The 19,551-nt window shown below is 36.2% G+C and overlaps 2 protein-coding genes across 2 annotated transcripts in view; both read left to right on the top strand.

Annotated features, from left to right (window-relative positions):
- The window catches only part of LOC130744643 (uncharacterized), a 29,787-nt gene extending 24,005 nt beyond the window's left edge, over positions 1 to 5,782 (top strand). Inside the window, exons 13-14 of the mRNA XM_057596832.1 lie at positions 5,064 to 5,183; positions 5,404 to 5,782. Coding sequence (XP_057452815.1) covers positions 5,064 to 5,183; positions 5,404 to 5,475 — 192 coding nt within the window. The 3' untranslated portion in view covers positions 5,476 to 5,782. The remainder of the gene's footprint in view (positions 1 to 5,063; positions 5,184 to 5,403) is intronic.
- Positions 5,783 to 8,629: 2,847 nt separating this feature from the next.
- LOC130737703 (uncharacterized) lies at positions 8,630 to 12,617 on the top strand. The gene is made up of 5 exons (XM_057589532.1): positions 8,630 to 8,638; positions 8,730 to 8,847; positions 10,957 to 11,163; positions 11,230 to 12,319; positions 12,380 to 12,617. Exons 1-5 carry the CDS (start codon positions 8,630 to 8,632, stop codon positions 12,615 to 12,617), a joined length of 1,662 nt encoding a protein of 553 aa, XP_057445515.1.
- The last annotated feature ends 6,934 nt before the right edge of the window (positions 12,618 to 19,551 follow it).

The raw sequence follows: 19,551 nt of genomic DNA, 5'->3' as shown, positions 1-19,551 counted from the left end.
TCGCCTGGTCGCCTTGTTGGGTGAGAATCTAGACTTGTTTGCTTGGACTATGTCCCGGGAATTGACCCAAATGTTATTTCACATAAACTGGTCATTCGACCAGGGGCAAAACCTGTTGTTCAGGCAAGGAGGCGTATGGGCGAGGAAAAGGACAAAGTGGTGAAAATTGAAACACAAAAACTGATTGAAGCTCATTTCATTCGAGAAGTGCAATACCCAGCTTGGCTGGCAAATGTGGTTATGGTTCGAAAAGCCAATGGAAAATGAAGAATGTGTACAGATTACACAAGTTTAAACAAAGTGTGGCCAAATGATTCCTACCCACTTCCAAATGTGGACAAATTGGTAGATGGGGCCTCAGGAAACGAGCTTTTGAGCCTCATGGATGCCTATTCTGGTTACAACCAAATCATGATGCACCCCCCCTAATGAGGAAAGCATGGCGTTCATGACAAATCAGGCTAACTACTGTTATAGGACAATGCCATTTGGTTTGAAAAATGCGGGACCTACTTACCAACGCCTGATGGACAAAATTTTTGCAAATCAAATAGGGCGCAACATGGAGGTATATGTAGATGATATGATTGTAAAGTCACCTCTGGCTGGGGAGCAATATGAAGACTTCAGAAGCGTTCGCCCAACTGAGGAAGTACAAGATGAGGTTGAACCCAGAAAAGTGTTCTTTTGGAATTGAAGGAGGAAAGTTCTTAGGATTCATGATCACATCTAGTGGAATAGAAGTAAATCCAGACAAGTGTAAGACCATTCTGAAAATGAAGAGCCCAACTAGTGGTAAAAAATTAATTCATAGTATTCCTTGCCAATGCCATCAGTACCAGTAACCTCATTCATAGTATTGTTATACCAATTGCTAAATCACTTTTGGGGAAATTTTTTTTTTCTTCAGATGACTTACTTTAGATTTACTTAATTAAGAGGACCTAAAACAAATAAAATAAATATTGGGCCATAGTCTAATATGTTAAAGTAATGTGGAAAAAGTAAAAAAATATTTTTGAGATTTAAAAAAAATCAAAATACAGGTTAAGGGCTATTTTTTGATTGTGTAACTTTACACAATTAAAAAAATGGTGTATAGTTGGCGGACCCGAGTACTGGCTCTCGAAAACCAGTGCGTGTATAATTATTCATTAATTTTAATCAGTTCTTATTAGAGTACCTATCAATACTCCCCCCCCCCCTCCCCCTGAAAATTCACCTTGTCCTCAAGGTGATGGACAAATTACAAGCTAAAACATGGAACAACTATTTAAACAATCCAAATGTGACAAGCACAGCCTCCACCTGGATCCCTCTGCATGTAACATACTGGCGAAGTTGTGCTTGAACCACTATGCAGCTCCCCTGTCCTCCAAGTCAGACTATGAAACTCAGCACTTATGAAACTCGAAAAGCATGGAGACACTCAAGGAGTTCAAGTGTTCAACCACTGTCATTTCCATGGCCATGTCATCCCTTGTACTTCCCTTCAATGAATTTGTTATCTTTATTGATAAAAAAAAAACCATGGCCATGTCATGAATCCAAATTGCATTATTCACCCCAATTGCATGTCCAGACCCAATTTCATGCCTAATCTGAACCAATTTCCACCTCAGCCAATTGATCTTATGTTAGGATTAATTTAGGATTTAATCTATTTTAATTTAGAGCAGAAATATTACGATCTTAATTATATTAGGATTTAATCTATTTTAATTTAGGATTCTATCTATTGTTTTAGGAACTAATATTGTATTTTAGGATGTTATCTTTTATTTTGGTTAGGATATCTTCTTTTTTTCTTAGAGGTTAAGTTATCTTATTAGGATTAGGTTATTATAAATAGGAAGGTTAAAATCATGGAATTGATTTATTGAGTTCCAAGAGGAACCAGCCTCTTGGTTCAAAGAGGAACCAGCCTCTTAGTTCTTTATCTATCTTGTTTTCAGTTTTTATATAATAAAAATACCAAAAAGATTATCGTTTATCTTCCTTTCTCTTCTGTTTCTCCACATTAGTCGTTAGGATTTTCGGATCCTAACAATTGGTCCCAGAAAAATAGCAGTAGTATATTGATGAAGAACCCTAATCCCAATTGGGAATTAGGGGAAGGATACCAAACACCTTCTCTGACCCAAGAGAGAACCACTTCTCTCTCTAAACCCAGTTCCCAAATGAATAATAAGATGCTCAACTGACTCTAACTTCCCCTTATTTATAGGAAACCAACCTATTTAATCTTCTAACTAACTAACCAAAAGTACCTATTAATATGTGAGTACCTATGAAGCACAAATACCTCTCACATATGGCGTGTCCCGGTGTTGGACACCGACACCCCATACGACACCTACCCGACACGTGTCAGACACTTCCTCGCAGTGTCTGATTAAAAAATATTTTTTTGCGCCTCGAGCACTTGAGCCGACACCTCTTCTTGGCTTGACACCTCTATGACACTTGTAATTTTAAAAAACATATAATTTTTAAGAGTGGAAGATGGAAGAAGTTGCTAATTTATCACTTGAAGAACTAAAGTCAAAGGTATTTTCAATGATGATGATCAGTAAAGGAGTGAAAACTAGTCGATTAATTAGTCCTTTTTGTAGACAATTAGCCTTTTTACAAAAAAAACATCAAAGCAATTTCCTAAGCTTTATGACAAGAGCTTCATAAGAGAATACCAAATGATATATATATATATATATATATATATATATATATATAATGTATATAAATATATATGCGCTGTGTCCCCGTGTCTTACTTTTTGGATTTTCACCGTGTCGCGGTACCGGTGTCGTGTCGTGTCCGGTGTCCATGTCGGTGTCTGTACTTCATCGGTGAGTACCTATCAAATACTTTGGATGGTGCTGCTCTAAGTTGGTATCAATAGTGTGAATCTTGCAATCGCAGATCTGCTTGGCACAATTTCAAGTCAGCAGTGGTAGAAAGATTCCAACCAACTTCTGCTCAAGATTATTTTTCAGCCTTGTTGAGGCTGAAACAAAGGAATACAGTGGTGGAGTTTGTGTAATATTTTGAAAAGCATGCAGCAGCTAACTCGTGACCCACTACCCAAAAAGTGCAAATTATTTTCCGGAAATCGTGCCTCGTCTCCTGTCTCGAGTGTTAGTTGAAAGGAGAAGAAATGTAATTTTATATCTTATCACAAGTTACAGTAGCTGGTTACATTAAATAAACTAAGGCCCTCCTAATTAAGAAAATAATTACAATAGAATAAAATCTATACAAATCTCCTAATTACAATCGTACAAATATAAGGAAATAAATATCTCATAATGATAGTGCAATACTCTACCTCAAGCTGGTGAATGCATGTCTATCATTCCTAACTTGCAAGTAAGATCGTAAAACCACGCTATGTGAAGTCCTTTGGTGAACATATCGGCCAACTGAAATTCTGCAGGGATGTACTCTGTAAATCTGAGATGTTAGACCCATTCAGTTATATAGATCACTGAAATTCTGCAGGGATGTACTCTGTAAATCTGAGATGTTAGACCCATTCAGTTATATAGATCACTGAAATAAAGATCTAATGCTGCAATGAGAGATTTTTAGCAGACACAAATTGAGCTATTGGGTACTTGACTGACCTTTTCCCTTTTCCCTTTTTCCATCAAGATTAAGTTCATGAGAGTTATGTAAGGCCTAACAGTTATGAGACGACTGAGATAGTTGTTGGATCTGGTCGGGTTTTTTCATTTTTTCTTCCTTTGATATTGCCTCCCAAATCTCCCGAAGTGTCTTTACTCAGTATTCTCAGTTTGCACAGGTATTTTCATCGGCTAGGATCCTTCTTACTGTTACCATTCTTGTCCCTGTCATTGTTGTTTTCAATATTTGAGTTGAATGATGAAATCAAGGGCATAAAAATTGACGATTCAAGAGACTCAGATTCGAATGAATCAACTTCTATACGACTTTCCTCCCAGAGTTTAGTAGTGGGGAAAAGACTCTGACTCCTAAAAGGTGACATCTATTGAGGCCAGGGTTGTTAATGGCGGATAGCGTAGTGTAGCGGCAAGCCCAAAAAACGCTATTTCGAGCGCTATTGCGGCGCTATAGCGGCAAATAGTGCAAATAGCGGTGAATAGTAGAGTAGCGGTGAACCCCCAAAACGCTACGCTATAGGCTATTGCGCCGCTATAGCGCGCTATTAACAAGCCTGATTGAGGCACGACGACTAGGAGGGTGATAACATTTATATCCTCTTTTATCTTGAGCATATCATATGAAGACACATTTGACACCACGAGGATGCAGTTTATCCTGATGGGGACCATGAACCTGAACAAAGGCTGAACATCCAAATACACGATTTTGGAGGCTTGATATTAGTGGTAATGAATGAAAGAATTTTGCTAGAAACTTTATAGGACTATTACTTGCTAAAGGGTAACCTATTGATTAAATAAGTAGAAGTCGAGAGTCGAGACAACTTCCCCTCAAATTTGTGTAGGAACACTCTGGCCCGTCTGGGAAAAGAGCTTAATTAAGCGCATATGGCCGCTTATGACCATAAGCGCTTATTCATAAGCTATTTTAAAAAAATTATAAAAATAAATTGAAATTAAGCTATAAATAAGCATAAGCTCCATGTGATAAATCTTCTTTGGTCTCCTGAGAGCAGTGCTGATGAGTTGAGCTGGAAATAGTTATTGCCATTAAGGCCATAAGATCCTTGATGGTTGGGTCAAGGGAGGATTAGAGGCTGTTGTTTGTATTACCATGGTGAATAAGACACCTGCAAAGGACGACAGGAAAAAAGGGCACTATGCGGCCAAGAAAAGGGCGAAGGAAAAAGGCTGTAATGAGAAGGCTATGGTTTTGATGCAGAATAAGTACAAAATTGTTTTCAATTAGAAAAATTGCTAAATATTTTCTTAGGATCTTCATGGTGTGTTACCCATAACCCCCCTTCCGTCTTCCCACCAAGCTTTTACTCCTTTCATTTATTTCTTTGTTATACCATACCTTCTATAATTTCGACATTTTGGTGTTATATCTAATCTAACAGTTATTTTGTTCAGTCTTGCATGAAAGTGGCTCTGGACTTTGTTTCACCTGAGAATGTTCAGGAATGCGTTCGATTGACAGAGGAATTTCGAATGCTTCCGAAAGGCCATAGATCTAAGGAAGATAAATTGGAGGTACATGTTTGTATCATTCTGTAGCTCATTACAATTTTGGACTAGTTTGTACAATTTTTTTTTGTTCTAGAATATAAACTGGTTATTTGTTTTGTTCTTGATACCGTAATGCTTTAACTTTTCTAAACTAATCTAGCTTCTTGGATCCGAGAACATATGTTATATTGTGTGTGCTGTATCAAGAGATGTTTCTCACACTTCATATATTATTTGCACATAGATAAAGAAGATGGCACTGTATGCCACTGATATTGCCATAACAGAAGCTACAAAACTGATGGGAGCTAAATGAGTTGATGAATTCTTGAAGCAGCTGAAAGCCTGAAACCCACGAGACATCAGTTTTCATACATTATTCCCCCTTTCACTCCATATCTTCGCTTTTTGTTGGTGATCACTGATAATTTGTTTCGATTAATAAGTTTGTAGTTTTCAGTTGTTGTAAACATAGATTAGCCCAAAGTAGTGTTAATGAAGGGGTTTCTGATCACTGCCATTGCATCTGAGCATGAAAAAGCATTGCACTACATGAATGATTGTTCAAGTGCATGTTGCAGAATTTTATGCTTTATTTTTCTGATGACATGATCTTTTGTGGAGTACTAGGTTTATGACCGTGCTACGAAGAGTGAAAAGTTAGATTTGACGTAATCAATTCTAGGCTTAAATATGTTCAGTTCCTGGAAATATCGTGAATGTTGGTTTTTGACCTCATAAAAATATTTCTTAGTTTAATCCCTAAAAAAATATATATGGAATCTTTTTTAGTCTCTACCGTTAAGTTTTTCATACACGATGCTCACAGAATGGTGACATAGGTTTATTTTATTTTTTTGATAGGCGGTGACATAGCTAGTGTTTGGCCCAACTTATTTTAGCCTTCTTTTTTTGGAAATCCAGATATTATCTATTATTATCTATTATTATTATTATTATTATTATTATTATAGATATAAAAGAGGGTTCACTCAAAGACAAAATTTGCAGACGTGGCTCTCCCAGCTTCATTTGGCTGATGTGTCAATGTGTGCCGTTTTTTTGATTTTTTTATTCCCTTCACTGCTTGGTTCTTCCGTATACAGCTTGGCTGATGTGTCAATGTTTGCAGTTTTTTGGTTTTATTAATGGCAAGCTTAAAAATGCTGTTTGTGTTTTAAACAGCAGCCATGCCCCCCACTTAATGACCAATAGAAAGATGCCAAATGTACTAGACTGCCATGTCATCTGTTTATTATCAGTAAGTTTTATGTTCTAATATTGGTCCCTACATTTCTTTAGTTTTGTAGTTCATCCCAAACTATTTATATTTTTAAATTTTTGAAATTTAAAAAATTAAATTAAACCTAAAATAAAATAAGATTTGATAAACACACAACCACAATTAAAAAGAAAATTCATTAACCCTAAACCTTTCTAGCCTTCACCCTCTTGCTCTCTTCAGCCACAACCATGCCTGTGGTGGTTCCAGGCGCGGTGGTTCACCTCCGCGTCACACGGGTGGTGGCTCCACCACCGTGATTCGCTTCCACCACCGTATTCCAGCTTTTAGTCCTCCTCAACCGAAGTATCTCCTCCGCCCCAATCACATCATCTACTGCAAGGCCCCCTCCCCCGCCGCCCCAAGCCTCGCTTAGTTCGACCAGAAGCACCTTTGCCGCAAGCCCTTTTCATCTGACGAGAATGAACTCATCCGTCGTAGGCACTCTCCATCGCAAGCACGCCGCTGGCACAAACCTCCTCCGTCGCAAGCACCGATGCCACAAGCACGCCTCTGGCACAAACCTCCTCCTCCGTTGTAAGCACGTATGACGCAAGCCGTCTGAAGATGACTTCGGAGGACCGCAAAGGTACTGAACCCTTTATTAATCTATTTCTTATTTCTCTTTGGGGTATTTGAATTAATTAATTAGATATCTATAAATTTTCACTTGGGGAATGTAATTTAACTTGTTATTTTTAAGATACATGAACTGATATTCTGGGTTCAAATTGATATTTTCATTTTGGGTTTGCATTCAATTTGTTGTTCCAAAGTTCAGTCTGGCCATTGTACTTGGTTATTTGAAGACTTGGATGTTACTTGTTATGATTTGTGTAAGCCGTAGTTCATTGTGATATGCAAGGGTATTACTGTTATCTAGCTATGTGCTTCTTGTCCCAGGCTATATTGCAGGAACTATATTTTGTGTGATGTGTGCCTCAAGCCCTCAAGTCTAATATGGATGGGGTTGGGGTTAATTCTGAAAGCTGTGGTCTTTCGTTTTCCCTTTTTCTATGTATTCAAGGCTGCTAATTCGGTGATACAGATGAATGTAACACTGATAAATTTTATCTATTTTATCTATTGTAATGGGTTGAGTACCTCTTGTACTTTCTATCAATATACTTGGATTACCAACAAAAAAAAAACACTATGCACATGAAGCATGTTAGGTACATGTGGGAATTTATGATCACCTCTGCTAGACAGTCATTTTGGGCTTTTCTAATCCTATAGCATTGTTGCTTATGAATCTAGGTTTTACTCATAGTACTGTAATAATTTATATTCAATTAGTTTTTTTAATTTTTCCTTCTATGTTTCAGATGTACAAATTATGGGAGGTTTAGCATGGAATTTGGTGCATCCAATTTGAGAGAACAACATGAAATTTGGTTTATCCAATTTGAGAGAACATAATTTCAAAGTGATAAAGCTAAAGCAGTGCATATGCAATTTCAAAGTGCTAGGAAGTCCCAAGTTGGCAGACTTGAATTACTGCAGGGCAGCAAATAATGGTTTTTAATTGGAACAAGACAAACTTCCCATTTGCCAACCTTATTTTGAAGTGTTTTATTGATGATTGGAATTTGGAAGTCAGAAGTGTTTAATCTCAATTTGCATTTTTATTTTGAAACAGTGGAAAATTCAGAAAAAACTTGTGGAATGCAGAAGATATTGCTCCCCTTCTTTATGGACTTGTTGCTGTAACATGAATGCAAAGCAATTGCATGCCATCATCTATAAAAAAATTGTAAATTGATCTCATTAACTGTCTTATTGCCTGTTTCAACCAATAAAATTATGTCATCTTAATAATATATAAAGCTCATCCACCAAAGTGGGCCATAATGCTTTCTAATTTCCACATGTCACATCTCTATTGGTTGATTTCAACGAATTTCCACATGACCTTCGTTGATTGGTCCAAATCCTTGAATTTTGATTGGTCGAAATTAATTAATACATAAATTAATTAATAAATTAATCAATAAAAATTTGAATCAGACAATAAATGCTATTTTGATTGCACTATACACGGTTTGTAATATTTGAACCAAACAATAAATATCAATTTGCTCATATCAATTCAACCACCCACTCAAAAGTTTTGGCCGAATTTTTTTTTCTCTGCATTGTATTTGTTTTAATCATTGAGATGCAGAATTTTGTCGTTTTACATCAAATGGGGAAGGTTTGTACTTTACCTACAATTATTTATGAAAATGGTCTTATATATTTTGTATTATCTACGATATTATTAAAGTTTTCGTTTTGATTTGCAGGACTTTGGGTTGATCAGTGAATATGATTCCATGAGGCTAAAGTTTCAGACTACTGGGACATTGTACACTGTGGACCCTTTGGGAAAAACGAAAGTTTTGAGGTTCGAAGTTCATGAAGGTTATACTGTAATAACCAATGGATGGACTGACCTCCGTTCATTTTACAATTTCAATTACAATTGTCGGGTACTTTTTTGTCAAATAAGAAAGTCCACTTTTAATATATCTATCTATACTGAAACTTTTGACGAAATTAAGTACCATGGTTGGCCTGTTGTCACAAATCATACAGATCTTATGTTTCTTCGTGCTTTAGTTCCTTTCACTGACAACAGAGACATTCCTACTATAACAAAAATGGGTAGCGGTCGCCGAGTTGTTATCACATATAAGAGAAAACTTCCTGAAATCGTTGTTAGACTTTCGGCTTATGAGGCTTCAGGAGTCCAGTTCGTAAGTTCAAATCTTCCTTTCATTATTTGACGCCTTCTTATGTTTTTATTTTAAAGATTTCGTCCTCTTGATTGTTGGTTGTCTAATAATGATAATCCATTATTTATAACAGACTTTTCCATCCCCCATTGCTCCATTCCTCTAATTTAGAATAAGCTACAGAATATGTGAAGATGTTACGTAATTTTTTTTATCATTTATATGTTTTTTTAGGTATGTATACAATTGAATTTCAGAAATGAGGACTTCCTCACGCGCACATACTGATTTGGTTGCAAGGAGAAAATAAGTTGAAGACTGGGGACGACATTGACAAAGTCATCTCTGCCGAGCTTCCTGATCCAGTGTTATATCCCACATTGCACGCTGTAGTTTCTAACTTCATGATACATGGACCGTGTGGTAGTGCAAATAAAAAATCACCATGCATGGAGAAGGGAAGGTGCACTAAATTCTTTCCAAAAAAATTTCAAAACACCACAACGATTGACGAAGAAGGCTATCCGTAATATAAAAGAAGGCAAACAGGGATTGTAATCAAGAAAAAAGACATTGAAATATATAACAGGTATGCAATTTTTTACAAATGTAATATGCATTTCGAGTAAACTAAATTGATATCAATTTGAAATAATATAACTTCGTGAAAAATTGAAAAATACATCAGATATGTTATTTATTACAATTGTAATCCATATTTGCCACAACCAACATTGCAGGTATGTTGTGTCTTACAATTCCACGCTCCTTGGTATCAAGCTCACATAAATGTGGAGTATTGTAACAAGTCCAATGCTATAAAATATTTGTTCAAATATATCAACAAAGGCGCAGACCGAGCAATGCTTGAAATTTCACATAAGGACAACGATGCTCAAGCGAAAGAGCCAGTGGATGAGGTAAAGCAATATTATGATTGTCGTTATCTATCTCCGTGTGAGGCATGGAGAACATTTGGCTTTACCATAAACAAACGATGGCCGTCTGTGCAAAAATTAAATTTTCATCTCCCAAATGAATATTTGGTTTACTATAATGATGATGAAGACGTTGGAGATGTTCTAGAAAAGAGTGGTACAAAATCCACAATGTTTATGGCTTGGTTTGCAGCTAATAAAAAATACCGAGAAGGGCAGGATCTAACATATGTTGAATTTCCTAGTAGATTTGCTTATCATAAAAAAGATAGAATCTGGAAACCAAGAAAAAGGGGTTTTAAAATTGGCAGACTACAGTATATCCCTCCATGCATCGGTGAGTTATATTACATGAGAATCCTACTAACTATGCAAAAGGGTTGTACATCATATAGAAGTATCAGAACAGTGAAGGGAATAACATATGATACTTTTAAGGAAACATGCGATCAATTGGGATTGCTAACAGATGACAAACAATATATTGATGCAATTAAAGAAGTCTCTGATTTAGCTTCCAGAGAACAAATGAGGAAACTCTTTTAAGAATGTTGATGATGAATTCAATCTCAAAACCTATTGATGTTTGGGAACCATGCTGGCTACTCTTATCAGAAGGCATTCTACACCATAGAAGAAAAGAATTGCATAATCCAGGTACGGAATTTTACAAGTGATATTAGTAAGAATTGAAATGCTGTTATAATAAGTTAATTATTGCTTAGATTTAATTTAATTGAAATTCAAAACTTTAAAAAATCACATTGCTCAATATAATTAATGAATTATCTGTGAACAACATAAGTTATATTTGATACAGTTAAAAATAATTTGTTAATCTTTATTCTCGATTGTAGGCCTACGAATCGCAGATGCTGATTTGAAAAATTTAAGTATCATTGAAATTGAGAAGTTGCTCCAAAGAAATGGTAGGTCATTAAATGATTACCCATGTTTGCCAACTCCAAAATATGACGAAGCCCTGCAATTTGACAATAGATTTATTGTTGATGAACTAAACTATGAAAAAGATGCATTAAAGGTACAATATGAAGAGTTGCTTAGTATGCTTACACCTTAGCAAAATCCTGTATATGAGAGGGTTGTCACATCTGTGTTGTCAAACTCAGGAGGCTTCTACTTTTTATATGGAGATGGTGGAACTGGAAAGACTTTTGTGTGGAACACTTTATCGGCGTTGCTTAGATCCAAAGGACTAATTGTTCTTACCGTTGCTTCCAGTGCCATAGCATCATTACTCTTTCCTGGAGGCAGAACAACTCATTATAAATTCTGCATTCCATTAGATGCTATAGAGACCTCGACATGTAATATAAAGCAAGGAAGTCTACGAGCAAAGCTTCTACTTGAAACAAGTCTTATTATATGGGATGAAGCTCCAATGTTGAAAAAGTATTGTTTCGAAGCTTTAGACGTTACACTTCGAGATTTAATGAGATCGAAAAATGAAGATAACGCCCATAAGCCTTTTGAAGGAAAAATAGTAATACTTGGAGGTGATTTTAGACAAATACTACCTGTAATAACTAGAGGAAGCAGACAGGAAATCGTCGAATCTACTGTAAACTCTTCATCATTGTGGAAACACTGCAAAGTTATGAAATTGACTAAGAACATGCGCCTAACTGCAGCTGAGACGACTGATGAAGCAAAAGAAATCAAAGACTTTGCAGATTGGATTCTTAAAATTGGAAATGGCGACCATCCAGATTCCGGAGCAAGAGAGTACGATGTCCAAATCCCGCCAGATCTGCTCATCCCAGATAGTCCTGACCCATTAATGGAATTGATTAGATATACATATCCTGACCTTGCGCACAAAATGAAAGACCCTCAATTCTTTCAAGATAGGGCAATATTGGCCCCTACACTAGAGGCTATTGAAATGATAAACACTTACATGCTTGGGATGATAGCTGCACCAGAGCATGAATATCTGAGCTCCGACTCTGCCTTGCGATCTGATGAGGATTCTGAAATCCAAGGTGAGTGGTTTACCACCGAATTTTTGAAAGACACTAAAAGTTCAGGAATGCCTAACCACAAACTTTTATTGAAAGTTGGTACTCCAATAATGCTTTTGAGAAATATAGACCAAGCAGCAGGTTTATGCAATGGAACCAGGTTAATTGTGGACGAACTTGGTGAACGTTTTATTGGTGCAACTGTTATCACGGGAACAAATGTCAATGACAAAGTGCACATCTTAAGAATGGACTTGGTTCCTTCTGATTCCAAATTTCCAATTAAATTCAGAAGAAGACAGTTTCCAATTGCAATATGCTTTGCTATGACCATGAACAAGAGCCAAGGACAAACACTATCTCAGGTTGGACTCTTCCTTCCGAGGCCCGTTTTCACTCATGGTCAGTTATATGTAGCTCTTTCTAGAGTACGCTCAAGAAAAGGTCTTAAACTTTGTATACTCGATGAGGCGGGAAAACAGCAGACCAATACTGTAAATGTAGTGTTTAAGGAAGTTTTTGGAAATGTTTGATGTACACAACCCAATTACAATTACAATTATTTATTTCATTTTTCTCTTCATCTATCTTTACAGGGTTGCCTTATACAAGAATAACTTATTTATTTATTAAAATATTACAACATCAAATTTCCGTGCAACACACGGGTTACGGAACTAGTGTTTACTAAAAATGCATGGATATGATATTTTTATAACCTTACATGGTGGTTTTTAATTGCCATGAGACAAATTCATTGGTGAGAAAGGATATGAGATGCCATTTAGGGATTGAGGATTTTGACCCCTTGTGAACTTAGAGTACTTGGTGATTCTAATCTTACATAACATATTCAGGAAAAAAAACTCCTTGGCGATGCTATTTACTGGCGGTGGTAAACATATATTGGCGGTTGTAAACCGCCACAAAATTATTGTCTTGCTAAAAGAATTAGTCTGCTGATAGCAGACCGCCAGAAATTACTTAAAAATGCTACCTAATCATTGCAGCCATTATATATGAGCAATATTTTATACTATTGGCTAGCATTATTAATAGACAATATATTGAGAACATACACCGTCAAATATCAATTCATCCCTTTTATGGTAGAGGGCATTTCTCATATCATAAAAGGAAACAAGAAAGAGCAAAGCAAAGTATTATAAGAGACATAAATATGAACGTGAGTGAAAATCATACTCATGACAAGGTAGACAATACAATAAGTAGAGATCTAGACAATGATCATTAAAGTTCAAGATTCTTTGCTACAAGAAGTTTCTCCCAGTACCTTGTTTTGTTATACAACATTTCTCTCTGAGTTTGATCTCTCTATGAATCAAAATGGAGATTTAAACATCTGAAATTACTAGAGACAAAGGAACAGAGAAAAGATGCAGAAGAAAAAGAACAATAGATTTTTGAAAATTGGGCGCGCACAAATGTGGTCTAAATTTCTTTTTATCATTATTGAAGCGCTTGAACTGTGATTATGAGATTCTAGAAATCAATGAAACTCTGCAAACCATTGAACTGGGCTGTAAGGAGCTTAAAAGCCATGGAGTCTTTGTGAAGCTTCTTGAAGGAGTGCTTAAGGCAGGAAATCAGATGAATGTAGGAACTGCCATAGGTATTTCTCAAGCTTTCAACCTTAGCAAATTTCTGTCTCTAAACAACAATCCAGCACCTAGATAAATAGTATATTGACGTGAGCCAATCTAAACAAAGCAAAAAACAAAGGTCCCTTATTGTCTAGGAAATGATATTAAGCATACATTTAAAGAAGCATTGTCTCACATTGCTTTGCACATAGAGAAGCATTGAGAATAATACTCACTTTAAAGAAACAGTTTTGTTACCCTTCAAGCTTTCAAAATTCTTAGACCCAAGACCGCTCCAAGTAACAGTTTTATTACCAACAAGTATACAAATTGAGGAAGGAAAATGGAAAATTCCAACCTTAGAAATGCTCTTAGCAAATCACCTACTCAAAGCCTCACACCTGCACAAAATCAGTTTATGTGCCACACTAGTAGAATAATGAGTCCAGTGAGAACTAGGGACTCAAAGAATGAACAAGCACTGCTGAACAAAAATAACAGTGAATCTGAAATTAAATCGTTGTAAACCGAGGATGAACAAATGCAAAGTTAACTATGAAGAGATTTTCACCACTGAACAAATAAATGAAAAGGGAAATGTTCCTTCTATGGACCAAATGATAATCCTTTAGACTAGCCTGTATTTCTGTTAAAAAATCGAGTTGCATAGAATCAGCAAAAAAAAAATCAAAGTGAAATTGACTAACAGATATGTCAACAGAGGGAGGCAAGTAGATTGTATCCTTTCAGTCGTCGAGCGGGCCCTCCGCAACATCATCTTTGCGTTGTCAACAATGGCTCTCTCCTCTCCTTCATTTATTTGCGTTGTCAACTTCTTCCCCTTCATCTGCACCTTGCCCTTTTCCGTCTTCTTGTGGGTAAATTGTTCCTTGGCTTTGTCCCCGAAATCTACGCCATCAAAGACGGCCCCCTCACCCACACCTGTTTTTTACTGGTCGAAGGAATAGAAGAGTTGATTGGATATTAGGGTTGAATTAGGGGAAAGTGATAAGTTTAAGAGTAAAATACACTCACCCCCCTTAAGGTTTGCAAGAATGACACTCCACCCCATTCTTTTTTTAAATCTACACTCCACCCCATTTTTTATAAAGGCAAAATTTAGTGACGAAAACAAATTCGTCACTAATAAAAAATAATTACTAATTAGTTAAAATTTAAATAAGTTTAATGCATATACACTATCATACACTAATTTATGAAAATAATTTTACTGAATTAAATTTAAAAAAGGCTTAAAAACACTTTTGGTCCCCCACGAATGCACTTTGTGCAAGATTGGTCCCTAAACTTTAAAAATAGCACCCTGAGTCCCCCACATTACCCTCCGTTAACAAAAGTAGTCACTCCGTCAAATTTCTAACGTTTATATCATATGTGGCACACTTTAATTGATGTGTATGCTTATTAGGAGAGAGATTATCCTGTGTGGCAGATTGCTTCTTAGAAAAAATGAATTTGCATCAGTTTCATCTTCTCCATATGCATCATCATCTCCTTGTCCTTCATCATCATCTCCATCTTTCTTCTTCATCGTCATTAAATCTTGAAATCCCATCGTTCTGGTAGCCATCTAAATTCAAATCATATTCTCAACCCAAAAACCCCAAACCCATAAACACCATAGCCACCTCTATCAATCAGCGTATGAATAAGATTTAAACCGTTTGCAAACTTGTCCTCTAGCTCCATTGATGATTGGACTTGGTATCATTTACATTAAAGAAACATGATCATCGTATCATCGTGTCTGGAAACTAGATTGTTGACATTATTTGAATTAGCAACATCCCTAACCCCTAACCCATAAACACCATAGCCACCTAAATTCAAATAGGCATTAGGGGTTAAAGCTCGATGATTTAACAAAATTTTTGGGCGAATTCTTCTCCAATTAAGTTCGATCAAATTTCTGGGCAATTTATGGGTGTTTGTTCAAATTGGGGGTTAAGGTTCATCTAAATTCAAATCATCTTCACATACGTTGCTGCTGGGTTTAATGTTTCCTTTCTGTTACTTTGGGAAGAAGAAACAGTAATTAGTTCAGAGAGAGAGAAAGATTAGTTATGTGATTTGGGAGCTTTTTGGGTTTTTGGGTTTCATGATAGAGAAAATGATGAATATGGTGGAAGAAGAAGATGTGGAATTTCCTGGGTTTCTTCATTTTTTTTTATTTTTTCAATTATTTTTTAAAATTACATCTTTATCCCTAGAACCGTTAGTTTTTGGACGGAAAGACCAATTTTGTTGACGGAGGGTAACGTGGGGGACCTAGAGTGCTATTTTTAAAGTTTGGGGACCATTCTTGCACAAAGTACATTCGTGGGGGACCAAAAGTGCTTTTAAGCCTTTAAAAAAACAATCCACTCTGTCTGTTAAGTCCACATCCCATCTGTGTCCAAATCATATTTCTCACCACAAACGGTCACCACCAAGCCTTTGCTCCCTTTAACACGACGGCCACTATCCCAGAATGTGAAACCCCATGGCACCACCATGCATCAAAGTTTTGTTGCGACCTGAACCACAGAACGTGAATCGCACATTCCCAAAGCTACATGTTCAACTACTTCTTGTGAACTTCACCCCCTTTAAGTTGCGAGCGAACGCTCTGTTGGTTTAAGATGTCGTTGGATTTTGTTAAAAGCGGTGCTCCACCGCATCGTTGGGTTCTAATAACCTCCGATCCACTTCATATTTCTTAATTTTGTTTCTCTATTTTCTTCACCCATTTGTCTTGCTTTTTGGGTCTACAATCCAATTCTCAAAATTTGAGGTATAAAGAGATTATTTTGATTAAAATTGAATTATTACCAAATATGAAAACACAAGCATGTTTCCCTATGTTCGAGATATAGTTTGTAAACCGATCGGGTGTGCTATTGCAGAATTTGCATTGTGAATTTATGGAGGAAGACCGCGATTGAGAGAATGAGGAGGACTGTGATGTTTTCATTTTTAAATTTATTGGATTATATTGAAAATATTTTTTGAAATTATTGATTAACAATTTAAATAATAACTAATTATTAATGAAGAATATTTTTCGTCACTAAATTTGCATCTATATAAAATGGGGTGGGGTGTAGATTTTAGACAAGAATGGGGTGGAGTGTAATTCTAACAAACCTTGAGAGGGGTGAGTGTACTTTACTCTAAGTTTAAACAAGCGGGTCTTTTCCCACTTTTTTTCAATCAAAAAAAAGTTTTGGCGCTAATACATTTAGGGGATTTAATTTGCAAGCATTGTAGAGATATCTTAGGGGGCGTTTGTTACAAGTTATGAAAAATGATACCCGGGTAAGAGGATTCCCAGGAATATTAAGATAGGAATGTTATGCCTGGGAATCATTAAAAAATGTGTTTGGTTAACAAATTTAATTCCCAGGAATCTCTTTTTATATTCATGGGCATAATTATAAAACACGTTTGGTTAGAAATGCATATTCCCAGGAATAGGTAATGAAATTACCAAGTTATCCTTACTATAAATTATATACATATTTTAAATGGACTTATTAAAAATTGAATAAAAATAAAAATAACGTGATTATTATGCTTATATTATGAAATAAATGTATTTTTATAGATATTATTTATACAAACATTATTCATACATTGGTTTCGTAGTAAAAAAACATTGGTTATTCATGACTTTGCACGTAACTAAAAAACTAGTAAAAAAATTAGTATCACCACAGTGCTAGAAAATATAATAAACTGGTTGTGTAACAAGCTGCCACACGTAGAGAAGAAAATGTAAATTGGAAGTATAAATGGTGCCAAAGTGTGCGACCCATTCTGCAACAAGAACCAGCAAAAATTGAGGGAACGTGGGTTGACGCAACGTGGGTTAATAGAAGGGTAAATATGAAATTTCAATCCTAAATTTACTCACCCACTTTAGCAACTTTCCCAGGAATCTTGCATACCCACCCTTGAAGCCAGGAATGCAGAGTTGCTGAAATGAACTAAAATCTTTTCCCCGGGAATATCTCATGCCTGGGTATCTTTTTTCCTAATCTTCTACCAAACAAAGGAATCTTCATTCCCACACCCATCATTCCCGGGAATGTTTTATATACCCATGTAACAAACGCCCCCAAAATTATTTTTGAATATGTTGCATTAAATGGTAGAAAGTATCGGTTGATACACTGATACGATACGCGATACGATACGTTTTTTTAGACTAATGATACGTATCTTACATGTGTATCAAAACAAAATAATTTGGACTAGCAAGGAAACGTCTGAGGGAAATTCCTCTATCCAAACAAAATAACCAAAGCGTAAAGAAACCTTAGCCAATGCGTCAATGACGCCATTACCGGTCCTACCAACAAAAGAAAAGCTAAAAACATCAAATTTTGAAAGGTAAGAGGAACAGTCACACTGAACCGAAGAAATGTGGGAATTCCTCTCCCCACAACGCTTTTAGGTCTATAAAAGAAGCAAGCAATCAATCTCGTGTTGAACTTGGAGAATCATCATTCCTTATTGGGATTCATGTTGATACCACACCACAAACGTTTATCATACTCAATTAGGCCATACAGACACCTGACATCAACATGAAGCCCCATTAGGAATCATGAACGTCTGATATAACCTTAAAGTCCTATCGGGCCAAAGGAACATTCGTGATCAACATGAAGCCCAATAAGGAATCATGTGCGTCTGATACAACCTTAAAATCCTATCGAGCCAAAGGGACATTCGTGATCAACATGAAGCCCAATAAGGAATCATGGGCCTCTAAGGTCAGCTTGAAGTCTTATTAGGCTAATTAAAGGGGCATTGGTGATCAACATAAAGCTTAATAAGGAATGATGAGCCTTTAAGATCAAATTGAAGTCTTGTTGGACCATACAAACATCTGTTATCATCATAAAGCTCAGTAGTAAACGATGGTCAGCTTGAGGTCTTATTAAGTCATACAAATGTGCTTTCAAGGAGGAGGGGGTTATGTTCCTGACATGTTTTTTCATTGTCTTTTACTTCTTTTTTACTACTTTATCTTTCTTCCTCTTTGTATTGGGTTGAAGTACCCCTTGTACTTCATTCAATATATTCATTCGGCTTATCAAAAAAAAAAAAGTCATACAAACATTGGTGATCAACATGGAGCCCAAGAATGATGAGCATCTAAGGTTAACTTGAGGTCTTATTGATCCATACAGACATTGGTGAACAATATGAAACTCGATAAGGAGTAATGAGCCAACATTTCCTTATTGGTCCCTATAAGGTAAATGTTGGATTTTTACGCATGTATGGGTCTCTTATCGGGCCCAATAAAGTAAATGTTGGACTTTTACACATATTCGAGTACCTTATTGGGCCCAATGAGGAAGGTTGGACCTTTACACATGTTTGAGTTTCTTATTGGGTCATCCCTCTTATTGGGCCCAATAAGGTAGAGGTCGGGCTGTAAGGCCCGAGTTTTTAAGTTCATACTAAGTGAATAAACTTCTTATTCACGATTAGGGTTGATGTAATGTGAAGGGAAACCTGAACGAAAGTTTATTAAATGAAATATATTTATGAAGGAGGAAGTTCAGGAAAAGTTCAAGGATTGCATTATGATCGATAAAAGTTATAGCACGAACGTTTTACGCTTAAACCTAGGTCAGAAACCCTAGTATATAGCTAATTTTCACTTTTAGGCACGATGACAGTTAATTCCAAAAATCTTCAGAGAAATGTTAGAACTTCTCTTTTTCCATATATCACAATCATTTCGAGGCGAAACTCTAGGATCTACGAACGTCCGATTCCAATCATCGGAAGTTTGCCGAAACCGAATCCCTGGTATTTCAAAACCCTAGAATTTCTCGACAAT

The sequence above is a fragment of the Lotus japonicus genome, chromosome 1, assembly GCF_012489685.1.
Source record: "Lotus japonicus ecotype B-129 chromosome 1, LjGifu_v1.2".
In the NCBI taxonomy this organism is placed as follows: Eukaryota; Viridiplantae; Streptophyta; class Magnoliopsida; order Fabales; family Fabaceae; genus Lotus; species Lotus japonicus.
The sequence above is the reverse complement of the archived record's forward strand: the minus strand, read 5'-3'. Positions and strand labels throughout refer to the sequence as shown.